General features: G+C 36.7%; 1 protein-coding gene across 5 annotated transcripts in view; it reads right to left on the bottom strand.

Moving 5' to 3' along the window:
• CC2D2A (coiled-coil and C2 domain containing 2A) overlaps positions 1-17,622 on the bottom strand; it is a 77,359-nt gene that overhangs the window by 46,642 nt on the left and 13,095 nt on the right. For 4 of the 5 annotated variants that reach the window (XM_080378878.1, XM_080378877.1, XM_080378880.1 and 1 more), the window contains exons 5-12: positions 11,407-11,495; positions 10,767-10,868; positions 8,834-8,935; positions 7,826-8,002; positions 7,497-7,650; positions 5,972-6,108; positions 4,396-4,527; positions 2,061-2,270 (exon numbers count right to left, since the gene is read on the bottom strand). In XM_080378878.1, the coding sequence (XP_080235004.1) occupies positions 2,061-2,270; positions 4,396-4,527; positions 5,972-6,108; positions 7,497-7,650; positions 7,826-8,002; positions 8,834-8,935; positions 10,767-10,868; positions 11,407-11,495 (1,103 nt within the window). Of the gene's footprint in view, positions 1-2,060; positions 2,271-4,395; positions 4,528-5,971; positions 6,109-7,496; positions 7,651-7,825; positions 8,003-8,833; positions 8,936-10,766; positions 10,869-11,406; positions 11,496-17,622 lie in introns of those variants that run through there. The other variant, XM_080378881.1, reaches the window with a different exon arrangement.

The raw sequence follows: 17,622 nt of genomic DNA, 5'->3' as shown, positions 1-17,622 counted from the left end.
AACTAAGTTTTGAAGATAGGCATCAAATCATTATACAGAAGATGGAGATCTGGTTTAGGAGAATGCAAAAATATACATGGCTATGAAGACAAGAGAATGTAAAGGACTCACCAGAAGAAAGAAAAATAAGTAACAGTAGTAGGATAGGAACTAAAATTTTAGTTATTATTTTACTGTAGGTCTCCTTAAGGGTAATACTGAATGTGAAACCAGAACGGCTAATGGCATTGCAGGAGACTAAAGCAACTACATCCAAAAGTAGATGCAATGAAATTGCAAATCTTTTTTTAAACAAACCTGTCAAGTTGAGAGACAATATAACTGGAGAGCAGGAAGCACACAGCTGAAAACATACATGGGCAACATGAAACTCACTGGTATAGAAAAAAAGACACTGAAAGCAATTTTGGAAGAATAACCGAACACATCGAAAGCTGCTAGTACCATCTGGGGCACACAGAGTATGTTTTACAAAAGGAGACAGAAAGTGTGGTTTCTTTAGCCTGCCAAAATGAGGGCTGAAAGGTGATCTATTTTAAGATACAAAGAGCAAGCACCAAAAGTGGGTAAGTCCACTGGGACATGGCAGGGAGGGAGGTGAAAAGGGAGGAAGAGTTGTTTAGGCTTAAGAACAATTTGGCTGCAACAATCTGGCCATTAAAGAGTAACTGTTAGAGGAGACAGGTTTTACAACTGCCTGTCAGTAGCAGAATGGTGGCTAAGATACCTAATTGTTAAAACCCATTTATGAGAAATATATTATGCAGTTGTCTACAATACTGGCAAAGTATTGTGGGAACACTGAGGAAATCCCTTCCACACGTATGTTCCTGTAATGCAGGCATGGAGAACCCGAAAGTCCTATTTCACTGATTCATGGAAAACTAAAGCAAATCCTTCAAAAGTAATCACAGACTAAAGTACGCCAACAAATTATGTTGTGACACTGTATGAAATACTTGTCCAGCATTAGAACTATAACTTAATGCTTTATACTGATTCAGAAGTATCTGTACAGCACCTACTGATCCTCACTCCACCAATACAAAAATGACCTTGCATACAATGATTTTTCCCTTATATTAGTCCTTTAAGGTAGAAAAATCATAATCACCTTTAATTTATGGAAATCTGAATTTATATGTACTTAATTAAATTATTTTTTAAGAGATCAGTCCTACTACATGAAGCTGTGTTGTATCACAATATTTACCTCACATTCCTAAAGAACTGTTACTCTTTCAGATTTCAAACCCATTTTAAAATACTTTAAAAGAATTCTCGTGTGCCCTGATGATATTAGAATTGTACTAACAACATCTAACGTTCATGCACAAATTTACACCAGAGAAGACCACTACCCTTACTTCCAATGTACGGATGGAGGAAAAGCGATGGCACACAGAGTGTAAGCAGCTCAGCTGGGGTCATCCAGGAAGTCAGTAACAGAGCCAGGACCAGAACAGTCTACATTCAGCCTAGGGTTTTGCTGTGCCACGAGTGACACAGCAAATATGACAACAGTATGTATTTAAAACACAACATCTGTCACAGATATATACCTGAAAATGGGTCATCAACTATTGTAGAATCTGGTGAAATTAAACTGTTTCCTTTTACTTTTAAACAACAAGCGAAACTAAACTTCACTAACTTCCCTCCATCCTTGAATACTGTCTTCTGCTCTCTGCCTGTCAAAGCTGCCGTACACAATCCTGTAAAGACTTACCTTTTATTCACTGGAAAACATTTTGTGTGTTCTAAGGAATACTATGTAAACATTATTGTATTCTAACAATTGGATTCCCCCTTGATCCTCAGAACCTGCATAGAGTTCATTTTAAATAGAAGATCAATGAAATTCATAAACTTCAAAATGCAGTTCTCCACTGAACACACAGCAACCTAGGTGAAACATTTAGGTTTCTACCTTCTGACAAAATGCCATTTGTTAGATATAATTAGAATTTCATCATCCTACTCTGAAGAAACAAATTCAGCTTTTAACTTATTCTGTCACATCATTATCTCAATAAGCTGTGACGATGGAAGAGAAATACCTTGTCTGTGAGAAGTTTGGTAAGATTCTTCTGTTTTCTTGCTAAATATTGATCATATAACTGAGCCAATTTAGCTGCCAACACATGCTCACGGCTAAAACAGGGATGATGAGTGAATATTAGTCCAGAAATATCAATATCCAATTGAAACAGCCCCTGAACATCTCCAGGTCCAACAAGACACTGATTGGCAGCTGTCATTTTTATTGCCTGAAAGAAAAAAAAAAGAAAATGCATTCACAAGCCCCAACAAACCTATCTTGCAAAAAGATTCTGTGACAGAAAGTGATCCATTTAGCACTGCCTACATACAGCTGTTGAGTCTTAAACTGTAAAGGCTTCTGGAGTAATCCCTTTGATTTATTGACAAGTGGGTGGCATAAAACTACCATGGGTATTCTATACAACAGTTTTGATAGCCCATATGAGGCTGAAATAAGAAGTCATCTGCCTGTATTGCACATTTTGCTGAGCAATGAAGACAATGACACTGCACTGGAAAAAGAAAAGCCTATTCTCTTTTTACCTGTTTGTTTAGTATCACTTTATTTCCTCCTAGAACTAAGCTCTAAGGTAAACAGTCCAGCTCTCAGAAAGCAGCTTTCCTTGTAGACCATTTGGATTGTGCAGAAGAGGAAATATGTTATTTGCTTCCCCATTCTAATGCCAGGGAAATTGACACCAACAAAGCACAATGAATGCTTTCAGCAACAAAGCTTAAAAGAGTCCGCTTCAACCCACTGCAACTGAAAGGCAATCATGGCTTATATCTTCAGGTTACCGAAATCAGAAGAGAATTAGCAGTGCTTCCTGCCTGACTACTGCTGCTCCTTTCTTAGAATTCTTCAAAAAGAGATTAATCACAGATATTCTGGTACCGTCAAAGATGAAGTTGTTAGTTATGCAGTGTTTGTTGCAGCCCTTTTATAAGAACTGGAAAAAGCGGGGTTGAGAGGGGAATTCAGCAGTTGCATAGCTCTTTTACAGGACTGGCATAAATGGACACAAAACACACTTAAGTACATCTGATCCTTCCATGTTCAATTTCTCATCAAAATGTTTAATATGACATAATCTGTCATTAAAATGACAGTTTATATTCCTTATGCTTTAACTATTTTCCTGCCCATAAAGGACCTCTAAGTTTAATGTCTTTCTTACAGCACCGATTTGGGTATTTATATGTCACTATTCATGTAAACGTGTTCTTGAAACATAAGCTCTCTTGGACCATTACCAAGATCTAAGTAGCAATCTCTTTTTCTGAATGCAGAAACACCATGCACAGATACATGGTAACTGGACACATCCTAGAATTGTGTATTTGTAACCATCATCAATTAAAGGGCAACATTCAAATCTGTATCAACAGCAGCAGGCAGAAATAGTTGTGTGTCCCAAAAGAGCAATCTACTTTAAAAAGTCACAGTTTTTACAAGGGGGTAGTAGAGTGCTAACAAGCTATACAATTAAAGCTTGCTAAATGGTTTTAACTGAAACTTATTTTCATTCGTACTGACTGATAGCACACTGTAGCTACTGTTTTCCAGGGCAGGTATGCTGTGGTTGAGGGAAAAATAATAAAAAAAAGAAAAATAATCTAAACTGATTAAACATAACTCAAAATTAGTTGCTTTCTACATGAGTGAACTGCATGCAAAGACTTATTTTAAAGGAGTTTCCACTAATGCCCTTCACTTATTTCTCTTTTAAGCTGCAGAGAGCACCTTTGTCCTGATCATGTAGACTAGGGGTCCTCAAAATTTTTAACTAGGGGCCCAGCGCGCGGATGAAGTGGCAGGCAGCCATCTGCGGCTGCTTGGTTCCCCCCCAACCCCCAGGGCAGGGGGGGGGGCAGGGCAGGGGGGTTCTGTAAATACTGGGGGACAGATTGAGGACCCTGGGGGGCTGTATCCAGCCCGTGGGCCGTAGTTTGAGGACCCCTGAATTATAGACTGTCGACCAGCTCCTTAGCACGAGGAGCTTTGCAGATACACTAATACAAGAACTACTTTAGTTTGGCATGAGAATGTCCAAGGGAGCCTCACAGAGACCTTAGTGACTCACAGACTTGAAGGAGTTTGCCATGGATTGACACCTTACTATTTTAACCAGTACTGCTGGCTGAACTCTTCATCCTTTTGTATGCATTATCCTTATAGAAAAACAGGCATGGAATACACTAAAAAAAGTAGAGCACACTTAAAGCCCGGTTGTGGAACCCTGAAAAGCAGTCAGTACTCACAATTCTTAGCACAAAACCCTTCAGCTCACCAGTGTTTCTGGTGCAGAACTGGGATATTGGGTCTGAGGAACCACATACACCAATGCCTACCTTTTGATACACTGTTTCAAGTTCTGGTGCAACGCCTTCTTCCAGTAAGAATACTGGAGGCCTGGTAGAAGACTGTTTAATTGGATTAGGCAATGCTAAGACTCTGCCATCATCACCAAACCACTCTTTCCCCTACAAATAAAAAAATATTTTTACGTTTATTCTTACTTTACATAAAAAGTAACTTAAGAAATTATAATCCTTATGAAAAACTATTATGGAATACAAGGTGACTATGACTTGTTTGTGATAGAATTAACCAACAGCTTTCTAAGATAACAAAACGAAATCTTCAAATATACTATAGGTAAGTTTTGAAATCAAAAGACCAAGAGCTTGCTCAAACTTTAAACATACTTTTTTTTTCTTCAACATTCAGTATCATAGATTTGAAAGAAACAAAGAAAAAAGAACAAAATCAAGACATCCCTTGCTTAAACATTGTTTTCTTAAATAACTAATAGTAAAAAAATTATGGTGTTTTACACAAGAGCTACATGGCAGCTCAGTTGATTTATCAAAGCATCTCTCAACTCTTCTAGTCCACAAGCTGAACTAATTAAACAGCTTCTATGAAAGCAGATGAAGTAAGTATCTTATAGACCAATTGCTATGGAGGGCATCACATGTTAAACTCTGCTCTCATGACCTGGATTCAAAACCAGCTTAAACTAGTGCAGCTGGTGAAAGATGCTGGCCTGCCTTCTTATTCCCATACCTGGCTTAAGCTGACTCTAGACCCAAATGCTGATGTAGTGACATGGTAAAGACAACCAGAAAATTAACTGGGTTGAAGGTGGCCAGTTAAAAGTTTTAGATCCAAACACTCCTCATCTGATTCACAAAGAGCCTCTGCTAGCCCACAAAGAATTCACAGAATCACAATAAAATATAAAAGGCAGCTGCTGCATAGCTGCTTAAATCTATACTAAACTATACACACCTTCTTGTGTATAGGAGGATAATACAGCAGGATAAAATATATCCAAGCCAACTTCCTGGGTGTTTCCATAAGTTATTCTTAAAAATCTAAAAGCATTCTAAAACCTTTCCAGACAATCTATACCAATATTTAATTACCCTTACAGTATGATCAGTAAATTTCTACAAGTCTGTTACTTCATATTACCTTCAGTGGACACAGAAAACAGTAATTCCAAACTGTTTCCTTTTGTTATGATTTTCTAGTAAATAATAAGCAAGAGCTGGTCACTGTTGTTAAGTCTTTATACGTACCACTATCTCTCACAGCATGTTATAGAAAAAGTTAATTTTAGTTACCCCTATTGCCTGTGCCAGACCTTAGCTGCCAATACAAGTGAAGCGACTTGTTCCCCACGAGGCTAAAAGCAGAGCCAAGAAAACAGACCAGTTTTCTAAGACCCAGTCAAGTGCCCTGACTACTTGGTTACACTCTTACAAAACCCCACATTTGCTAATGTCAGATACTGCTAGACATTTTAAAGATGAAAGCCCCATATTACCATGACCATCCATCTACTTAACTATAACAAAATAAAATATGGATAAATAAAGAGTTTTAAAAAATACAACTAAGAAGGTAGCAGTGACTTACTTGCTCCTGTCTGAGTATTCTGTTTTCTAAAATATTTTGATTAGACTGTGATACAAAAGGCCTTTCTCCTGTGTAAAGACCCTCATCCTCAAGGTACCTAGGCTGCAAGTTTCTAGGTATCTTCTCAGAAGCAGGCACTAATGAGAAATTAAACAGAAAACCATGTAAAAGATCATATAACTGTAGTTCTAGTGTATTAATTCTCTAAGAGCCTATGCCACTCTTAAAATGAATGGCACTGTCTATTAAGCATGCTATCAAATATTTTCCTAACTAGGAAAAAAGAAGTAAATACATAACCAAAACAGGTCCTGTTATTAATCAGGACAGATCCCCAGTTTAAATCTGTCATAAAAGTGTCACAAGTCTCCTAAACAGATAATTAAATATTTCCTCACCAAAAAATACTTCAAATAACTTTAGTTTTAATGGCTGCTTGCATAACAGTGTCAATCCCCTTTAGCAGCAACAACTGACTAGACAAACATTTCTAAGCCTTTCCCATATAAACCAAAACGTAAGATCAATCTGCATTACTATTAAAAGTTTGCTTAAGCTACTCTTGTATAAAATACAGAACATGCTTAAAAAGTCATGTTAGCCCAGTAGCAGCAGGTGGAATTCTTTAAAGCCTGCCTGCAGGATTATTTCACTGGTGTGTATGGGCTAGGAGCAATCACAGAACAGGGAGGGATTACACTGAGGGTTACAATAAAAACTATCCCCTAAATCAGAACACAGGGGACCACACTGTCAGAACCAAGTTACAAGACATGAAAAAACAGAGGCACCCAACGTCAAATATTTTGATATCGCATTGCAAGCTGTGCCAATACCATTCAGGTACAGACCACAGACAGACTAATTTCTTTTTCTTCCAGTTCAAATATTAAATAGCAAGTGATATCATAAAGCAATTTTTTAGGACTTTGCAGTTCTATGGAAATAAGGCAAAAAGGTCAGAGACATGATCAGTCTTGACTATTTCCAATTCACAAAATGAAATTTTTTGAAAAGGGCCCCTTGAATCACCAAAATCCTTATGTTAATTACATGACTCTTGACAAACTTACCACACTGAAAAAAATGCAGATGTGGCCAAGTGAATAAATCCTGTAAGTTACAGCGTACAGTGCACAAGCCACCCTTAGTACTTAAATGCATGTACCCAGTAACCTGTTGTTTATGTTAAATAATGTAAATAGCTAAACCCCAGTGAAAAAGGGGCCAGCCATCTTGCATTTACTATAGACAGCACTAAGGTAACTACCCCAGAGCAACTGACGTGCCCTACGTTCACTTGCTAGCATACCAGCTAATGACCAGCTGAGCTGTGCATGTTCCTAGTTAAATCCATTTTGTCCAACCTTTTCAGACTTGACTGAATGATCAGTGTCAGAAAACCACAATTAGGTATCTCTCTGCTGACAGAGACTGTCTGATACAAGATTTGTCAGCAGATCAAAGGGTGCCCCATGCCATGCAAAAATCCAGGAAAAAAAATGGATAAGCACTATCTTCATACCTGCTAGCATGCTGGGAGTGAAGAGAAATTCTTTTTCCTTTTTCAGTTGCTCAGAGTAGCTTTCACAATCAGCAGGTTTCATTACTAGAAAATCTTCAGCTGTCTGCCCTATAACGAATAAATCATCATCTTTAACTAGGCGTACATCTTCATCCTATAGTTTAAGTGCAAACATCTCTGTTAGTTCATATATTTCTTAAAATGGAGATCTTTAGAAAGTACACTTTAAGAATTTTTAAGGAAACAAAAGTTGCCATTTTGTATTAGGTTATTAAAATTAATTCAAGAAGTCTTAATAAAAATATGAACATTTATTCTATAGCTCACACCATTTCCTCCTCCTCTTCTTCACCCTCATGGGTTTCTACACATTCTTCTTCTGCTTCCTCCTCTTCATTTAATTCATTCCTCTTCCTGGCTCTAGCTTTTACATTCTCTGGCTCAGGATCAAAACTGAAGGTAAAGAAATTATATGCTTCTTCAGCGGAAGGAAAATCATTCTGGAACTAAGATGACAAAGATACATTAATATAATATTTACCAGAAATTTAGGGCAAGTGAAGATATCTTTCCATTAATAATAACAGCATGTACAAACACTTGTCACAGAATTATTACTTTATCTTAAAAAAACCCTCATTCAAATGTTGAAACTGACTGAACTTTTTAAATGATACATGAAACTGTCTCTATTGCTATACTATTACTTCATTAAATATTTCCTGCAATGTTTTATTAGAGAGAGTAACCTCATTTAATTACAACCAGCTTATTGTTTTAAATACAAACAATACGTGAATCAGAATTGCCAAAGTTTAAATTCTGGCCATAACGCAGATATCCAGGTGAATGATATGAAGAGAAATTTCTAATGACATTTTGCCTCTGAAAGACCCAGGCCCCTTTAGTGTTAGGTTGAATCTTCTAATAAAAGAATTAATAGCAACATTTTGTGCCTAATAAATATGAATATACTAACCTGTAAATTGCTTTAACTGCCAATTGGTGGTATTCAATAAAGAAAGATTTAAAAGAAGAAACATTTTTCCTCCAAGCTTCAGTAATTGTAACCAGATAGGTTTACTTGATTTTTTTGTTGTTGTTAAAAAAAAAAAAAAAAAAAAATCAAATAACTCATAGCCATTCTTATATTTGATAAGGTCCTCTTTTTATATTTCAGTTTTTGGCATATACTGTTTTCGAATTTTTAGGTTAAATAAAAGCCTCTTCACTGCTTAAGACTGAATTCTGTCTGCTTCTCCAAACAGAATCATGAAGTCATATCAAGTTTAAAAGTAATTAATATCAGTTATTGAAATGAAGGAATTGCTACTTACTGTTGACTTTTGCTTAAGCTTTTTTACAGAATCACGAAACTTTGTTTTTGATGATAAGTGGGATTCCTCCTCTTGCATCTCCCTAGACTTATCATTATCAGACTAAATAAAAATATATACATAAGTTATAGCACACATTTGTGATCCATAATTAAAAAAAAAGACAAATAGCTGAATATAGAGATTAGATATTATATTTGCACAGAAAAAAAACCAAACAAAAAGAAACACAGTTACTGTGGTAACAATTATATCGATTTTAGAGTTATCTTAAAAGGGTACATCTAATTATTACTTAACTCATTTCTCCTTTGGGTCCAGAAATAGACTGTAGACTACCAAGAAATGATTCACTGCATAATTGTTAGCTTGCATTCTTCACTGCCGATGAGATCATTGTTCTGCACTCCCAAACACAAGCAACCACAAGCTAATCTCCACAAGGGGGAGAAATGGGGTAGCAATGCAAAAATCTTCTTGTCTACAAATGAGAGGCTGACAGACAGCACAAGCCAGGCAGCAGTGGCAAGGACGTCAACAGCCACTGCTGACCAGGGCAAGGAATCAGGGAGCTAAGGCCACCTTCTCATACAGCCCCTGCTGCAATCAGGAAAAAACTTTTTGGTATTATTCAAAAAAGTTTGACTCCCTTGCTTGGGTGCTTAAATACAGACTTGATTATTTGTTCTCTCTCAGTTACTGCTAGGTTACTCTAAAACTCCATGGGTGATACTCCTCTACCTTTTCAAGAAAGAAGGCAGCAAGTTATCCATCACCAGTTTTCTGAAGCCTCCTTTGTCCCTACACACAGGTCACTGTGAACATCACTGGTTCTGAGGTTGCTTCAGCAAGTTCATTTAAGTGCTTCAAAGTGATTTTTATCAGGCTCAGCCAACCTAAACACATCTAGCATTCTATCTCATTTTTCTCCTTGTGGTCTGAATTCTTAGATTAAGAGGAAGACATTTCTCAAGTTCACATCTATTCAACCTAAACTTCAAAATAATCATAGCAAAAAGTAAATCTCAAACCCTCGTAATCTGATGGCCACTTGTTTAACAACAAAACAATACTCCCTATATGTGTAAATGAGTACAGGAAACAAAACCAACACATGGAAGGTTTCAGATATGCTTTATGTAAAATTAGTAACCAACTTTAATAAGAGTATCACTTCTACATTTCCCAATACAAACATACTGAAACAATGCTACTTAACTGAAAGCTAATGATTACATTTTATAAGGAAATGCTGACAAAAACCTCCCCACAACCTACATGGATAGGTAATTCTCCCCTAGACAAGCAATGTAGCCAGGCTAATTCACATTGTTTGGAATTCCAGATAAAAACATTACTGCTACATGCTGTTATTTCCTGGGCATACACGTTCTTTGGAACACATTTTCTACAGGTGAGATCTGGGTGCAAGTTCTGCACAGGCATAGCCTCTGTTATTTTTTTAATACAAAATTCATCTTATAAGAAAGAACATGCTTATACTAAAAAAGCCTAAACATAAAATAGTAACAAGGAAATGCAATACAGTGCAATGACAAAGTTTATATACAGCCTTTAGCAATTACACTGTGCCAATTTATATGAAGTTATAATACAGTGGTCCTTTCTGTTACAGTAACTTTTAAATACTTCAAGGTATCTTATGCTACCGAAGTCACAAACCTGTAAATGACAGAATTTTCACATGATGTCTATATTACAATGAAAGCAAATTACTATTGTTAAATATGTACATGAAAAGCAATAATCAGAAAGGTTCCTTCCTGGTTACTAATTCAAACAATAGTATAATTTTGATCCCATTAAAATAAAACAAACTTATCTTCAAGACTATATGCAATCTTTGATTTATTTCATGTTTCACATTCACTCTCTTATTAGCAGGACAGCAAGACACAATGCACCTTCTTACCGCTTCATCCAATCTGACTTCTGTTTTCCTTTCTTTGATGCTTTTTAAACACCTTGGTCGTGGACTGGGGTCTTCTTGCAATAAACTAATTTCTGCTTTTGACTAAGCACACACACACACACAAAAGAATGCTTAGCTATAATAGAAATATAGTAAGACCACAGTTACAATAATTCCTAGGAACTCAACAACTTATGCATGTTTGTGTTAGGGACAGAATCTTTTAACTATCAGCTTAAGTGACTTTACAAACCTAGATGTTAATATCCCTTATTAAATGGCCCCATAAACTTACAAGGAAATCCACTGATTTCAAACTAGTGTAAGAAATTTTTTGACAGAAACCACAGAAGGATCTTGTAATGATGTGAATTATATAATTGTAATAATTTAAATTATAACAATGATAACGTTTATATTATTACAAACAAATTAAATATAAACTTTAAGAAAAAACCCCAGCAATAGAAATACATTGAAAAATAACTGCACTGACTGATGAACAAAGTATTATTTCAGCATTAGAAATAAAAAAGCAAATATCCCAATTCAGATTCACATAGCACTAAGCAAGCAAAATGAAGTGGGTGGTACTTACAAGACTAAATCTAACCAAACAGGACTTCTGAAAGATTCTCACCTTCGCTGCTTTTAGTTTCTCTCTCATTCGTTCCCTAACAGAAAATTCTGCAAAGTCTGTTCTCAGTGTAGAAGGACCAGGTGGCAAGTCTGAAACAGATAAAACATGGTAACATGTTTAAATTACATATTTTCTGAAAGAAAATTATGTAAAATAAAACTATATTTACCATACAGAGTCCTATGTTTCAAGAGAAAGAACTGGCATGACAAAACGTGAAGGAACAAAACATTCTTTGGAATCCAGACCTTACAGACTACCATTTAAATGCTATTTTTTTGTGATGGATCTGCCTTTCATTATATACTATAAACCACCTTAAGTAAAGCATATACACACTCTTTTTCCTTATTAAAAATACGTGAAGAATTAGCTGGCGTTATATAAGCTGTTAGTCAGAACTGTCTAGATCTAATTTTGAATGGTGATGTGCTATAAATCCTGATACAGGTGTGATCGGAACAGTAAAGAATTTACAGACTTGCTTCCTTTTCACCTTAGAGCCGCATGCTTCTTGTAGTGACAAAATACTGATTTCTCCAGCAGTGTTTTTGTGCTATAGCACTAGTATGGTCAAGAGAGTAATATGCATTTTACCTTGTCCCATATATGACTGACAGCATCACCAAGTAACTTTCCATTTCACAAAGCTACTCTCAGCTCTACTTGTGCCAACCCTCTGGAATCAACAGCTCACTTCCTCCAAGCTCCAGAGCAGTCTGTCCCTGTACTCAGGAAGTCAAGCAAGACTCGCAGGAGGCTACATGGACGAACTAACTCAACTCATGTATAAAAAGAAAACTTACAAGAAATGTAAACAGGGATAGGTGACCTGGAAGGAATAACACACCACTGTATGACAATGCAGGGATGGCTTAGGAAAGCCAGAGCCCACCTCGACTTGAATCTGTCAGTGGATGTGACGACCAGCAAGGTGGGATACTACAGGTGTATTAGCAGCAAAAGGAAGACTGGGGAAAACGGTTACCTGCTTCCAAATGGGGCAGGGGACCAGATGACAGCATACACAGAAAAGACCCAAGTAGTCAGTGCTTTCCTCATCTCAGTTTTTATTGCCATCAGGAAAACCAGCAGACAAGCCTGGGGCAGCTAAAAGTGACCCTTAGTAGAGGAAGATCAAGTAAGGCCATATTTAAACAAACTGGGCATACACAAATCCGTGGGTCCTAAGGGGATGTTCCCATAAGTGCTGAGGAAGCTGGTCAACTGCCACCTCAAAGCCACTCTACATTACTTTTAGAAATCATGGTGATGATCAAGGGAGGTTCCTGAGGACTGGAAGTGAGCAAATATCACTCCTGTCTTCAAAGAGGGGAATCTGGGGAACTACAGGCTGGTCAGCATCATCTTGACGCCCAAGAAGGTGGTGGAGCAAGTAACCCTGGAAACCAGTGCCAAGTATGTCAGGCACAAGATGAAAAATGGGAGTCATCAGCATGAAGTTATGATGGAGAAAAAGTTCTTTCTACCTGACCAATGAGACAATTTACTGAGATGAGATAGCTGGGTTAAGGGATGAAGGGAAAGCAGGATGTTGTTTATCCCTGTTTCCTATAACACCCTTCTAAAGAAACTGATGAAATATGGACTACATATGCAGGTGGACTCAAAACTGGCTGAATTGTTGAGCTCAAAGTATTGTGATGAGTAATGTTAAGTCCAGCTGGAGGCCATCACTAGAGCCGTACTGGAGGTTGATTTCAAATAAACAAACAAAGAAATCCCACAAGCCACTCTCCAGCCCAAAGAACTCATCAGAACTCTACGTCCTTTAGAATCAAGTATTCTCTGCTGACCCTGTGAAACATCTAAATCTGAGCATTAAATCAGTAGCATATATTTAGATTTTTGATAGATAGTAAATACCAGGTTTGGACGCCGACTTGGGTAATCAAGTTTATGGAAAAGGAGAATTACTGTTTCTTGCAGCCTTTGAACTGCTGCTCCCAAAAAGCCCACGCTTTTCTTCTGTAATTAAAACCGAATGCAAATGCATCTTTGATAAACAAACTTATCAGGGCCTCCTTTTCCTTTGAAGGACTGATGGCATTCCTCCTCCTTATCTTCATTGTATCAAACCCTCTTAGATTATGATTTCTTCAGGTAGATTCACTAAATCTTAGTAGGGTGACCCTGTACCCTACTGTATTCCCTGACACCTACATAAAAAGAATGAATACTTATCCAGTTGTTTACAGAGAAGCTATGCTCTTGGGGTCAGATATACAAAGAGCATGGGTTGTAGGTATCCACTTCTCATATGAACACAAACAAAAAACTTTTTAAATGTACAATATAAATGAGATTGTATGGTAAGTAAATGGCAACACTTCTAGCAGCTTTATGTATTAAACACAATTATGGTCATTTTCTGCACAGTATTTTGAGCAGATACTCATCTCCCTCTCTTGGATTGCACTACCACTGTAAAAGAGTGAAGGTTATCATTTTTATAAAAGTCTCCAGAATATTTTTAGCTGAAAACACAGTTTTAGGTACCTGAATAGCTCACAAAGTCATCACTTAAGCATTTTTCTTTTTGAAAGACCTAATCATTCTTTCATTAACAAAACTGATTCTAGCTACATAATTGTCTCCCCATCTGCACAGACCTCTTCAGTCTCACTGGAGCCCTGGAGTTCACCTGGAAATTCTCAGGAGCTTACTTTTTCTCCTGAACTTTTGTAACTAGCTTTTACTTCCAGAAGAAGCTCCATCATTCTGCACAGAACACACTGGCCCTTTTACTAGAACAACTGTAAGGAGATTATCAGGAGAAGACCGTAGCTCCTTTTGCACATACGTTTTGTGGTGTGTGGCTTTTTTTTTTTCTTTAATTTTTACTCTGTGAACACATAACATTCTAGTGAAGTCTTTCTAGTTATCTCCACTTAAAGAATTACATTACTTCTCAGTTCTTTGAGCTAAACACTGATTCGTTCTTTGCCCTTAACAAAAGAACATTGTTTGCCAAGTTCTAAGTAAAGGGTGACTTCAGGTTTATATAAGGCATTAAATTCATAAAAAGGAGATAAAACAGCAAAGGGTAGGAGCTTAGGAATGGTAATGCCACACAACATATATCGCGTTATGGCTGATTCAATATTATTCCAAGAGCTCCACCGGCAGCAGATAATGCTGCATGTTGAAGATACAACTTAAACATATAAAGGCTACCTACTATACCAAAGTCAAATTTCTAGGATGACCTTAGTCCACTGTCATTTAGAAAAGAAAAATACATTAAGATAAACCCCACTAGAACTAATTCTACTCAGAAACATCAAAAGATTTGGGAGAATCCTAATCTTTTCAAATTACTATATTTACTGCCTGTATTTGTGAAGAGAAGCATTCATTTTATTTGGAAGCTTTCAAAAGAAAGAACAAGGCCCAAAGCGAGTATCACTAGTATGAGACACATAAGAGGAAAGCAAGCATCTCATAACTACTTCCTTACCATGAGGAATACTAGAGATAGAAATAAGCAAATACTCAGTGGAGACACTAAGAGATGGCACACAGAAAAGCCTGTTTACATTTTGTCTTTTCTAAGAAGGAATGCAGTACGAGTAAAAACAAAGAATTAATGACAAAACAGAGGACAAGATCTAGATAAATATTAATCAGACAGATAATTAAAAGCCATCATTGCAGGGTATCCAATAACGAACTGACTGCAGCAAAATCAGTACCACTGGTGATTCTGAGAAATGATGTAGAACAGGCAAGTTCCAAAATCCCAAGCAAGTGACCTTTTTAAGAAATGGGAAAGAGTGAGCTACAGAAGCATATACACCAGTCAACTTCAACTCTACAAAAAAGACTTGGCTTATTTGCAAATATTTAAAAGACAGTAAAATAACAAGGAACAGAATGCCTAGATTAGCCAAGATCAATATGTGTCAAGCCAATTTAATGTTCGTCAACATATATTTGACCCATTCTTGTAAATAATGGAGAAAGCATACATCTCAACTTTCGAGCCTGCCTTATAGAAGGCATCTCTCAGTATTTTGATGAAATGACAGGGTGGGCAGGGGGCACGTGCAAGTCACTGGAAAACCACATTTACAAAGTTAAAGTAACAGTTAAATAAATTCAAACCCCGTATTGAGGAGGTATTTTCAGGGTCTACTTCAGTCTAATGCCTTTAAAGCATTTATTAATGGTTTGAATAACAGAATAATGTCTATCTGTGATAAAACATGCACCCAAGTACTGTAAGAAGCCACATTTGCTCAAAGACTGACTTTAAAAAGTTTTTGGAATGGAGAAAAAGCTTCAACATCTTTTACAACTTCAAGCCCACAAAAGACTGTTGCATACAGAAAGGCTTTCTTTCTGCTGCACATGGAAACGACAGACTTTAATTGCAATAAGGAAGGTGATTACAAACTGGAAAAGCTTTTTAAATGTTGGGGTATTGTAGGATTGGAATAAGTCCCTTAAAAGCTTGCACTAGTGAAGATTCCATAACTATTTAAGTAAAAAAAAAAACAAAAACAAAAAAATCCCCAAACAAACCGAGGTATCAAGACTTAGACTTGTAATGACTCAAAGGGAAAAACTGGTCTAAAATTACTTTTTTATTTCCCTTCTGTGACTTTTTTCTACCATTGTATCCTGTTCAGTTAGCATGCAAAACCATATTCTATTTCATTAGAGCAAATGCTTCATTTCAATTCCATTCTGATAAATGAGAACTAGAAAGCAACAGATCAGAATCTGCTTTTGATCTTCTGAAATACTTGACAATTGCTTGTAAATGTTTCCAGACAAGCCAGGTTAAAGAGAACACCACCATGCCAAAATAGAGCAGAAACAATCTGCCACTACTTTAATCACCTCTTAAAGTATCAGAACTCATGCTCTGTATGCACAATTCTTTATGAATTAACCAATTCCTTGTGACAATGGGGGGAATTATCCTTTCTATACGTAACAAAAAACATTTTAAGGCTTTAGTAGTTGCAGTAAAATTAATTCAATGCATCAATTATTTTGGGATACCATGGTTCCTTGAAAAACAGGAACACATAAAAACCCACTTCCGTTACTTTATTCCTCTGTACATATAATTTTGTTCTGCTTACGTGAATGGGCTCTACAGCCAACTAATTTGTGCTTAACTTCAAAATACATTTTTGAAGTAAGAGAATAAGACTAATATCCATGAAATCATTACTTCACCTGTATAAAAAACTTTTAACACCATGTTTTACATTGGAAGTGTCATTATCTTACAGTAGCTCCATATTTTACTTTGGGCAGATTTAATAAGCCTGCTGGGTAGTCAAACTAAACTTAAGCCAAGCTGAGAATCTGAAAACATCTAGTAAGTTTCTCCCTTGATTTCACCTGCACTTGGAAGCACTCAAACCCATTAGATCTCTGTATGATTTCAGAGCTCTCTACACTGACACAGACCCAAAACTGCTGCAAGTATCTTGACACCAATCCCACATCTGAACATGGTGCAGAAACCAGGCATGAAAGCAGACAGACATACGCTGTGACCAAGCATCAGTTACTTAAAAGAAAATAGGGAATGGTAACTTCCAGCATAGGTCCTAGAAACACATTTGTGTTTTTCATGGATACAACTATTACATAAATACATAGTCAGACCCTCCAGAAACTGCAACCACATAACTATACAAATTCAAAAAAACAGGCAATGAAGAAAAAGATTTTGTAACACTGCAGTTGTCCTGGCTTCACAAGGGAATAACTATCAGATACAGGCTTTTTATTCAAAGCAGGTCTTCTTTTGCAACTCTAATTTATCAGTCTGACAAGTGGACTAACATATAGCTAAGTCTTTCCATTTAAGAAAGTTATATAGGCATCTAAGCACATACATTAGATTAGAGGAAAATAATGATTTTCTGCAAAGAGAGTGCATTAAAGAATAGTAGAGACTGGCAGAACGCTTGGAAGGCTAACATGGACAAAGAGAGACTATGATGAATATTAAGTGAAGAAATAGTTGGTGGACATCTTTCAAGATAAGTTTGCCATAATGGGACCAGAATGAGAAAATAATCTTACCACACTAGCATAAAATGAACCAAGTATTTGAGGAACATCACAAAAAAAATCCATAAACATTACCTACTTCCCACTTGTGTTAAAATACAGTTCCCTTCTCATAAACACAGGTGTCTGTTTTTAACACCACAAATTTAACAT

Source organism: Falco punctatus, assembly GCF_963210335.1.
Source record: "Falco punctatus genome assembly, chromosome: 1".
Lineage (NCBI taxonomy): Eukaryota > Metazoa > Chordata > Aves > Falconiformes > Falconidae > Falco > Falco punctatus.
The sequence above is the reverse complement of the archived record's forward strand: the minus strand, read 5'-3'. Positions and strand labels throughout refer to the sequence as shown.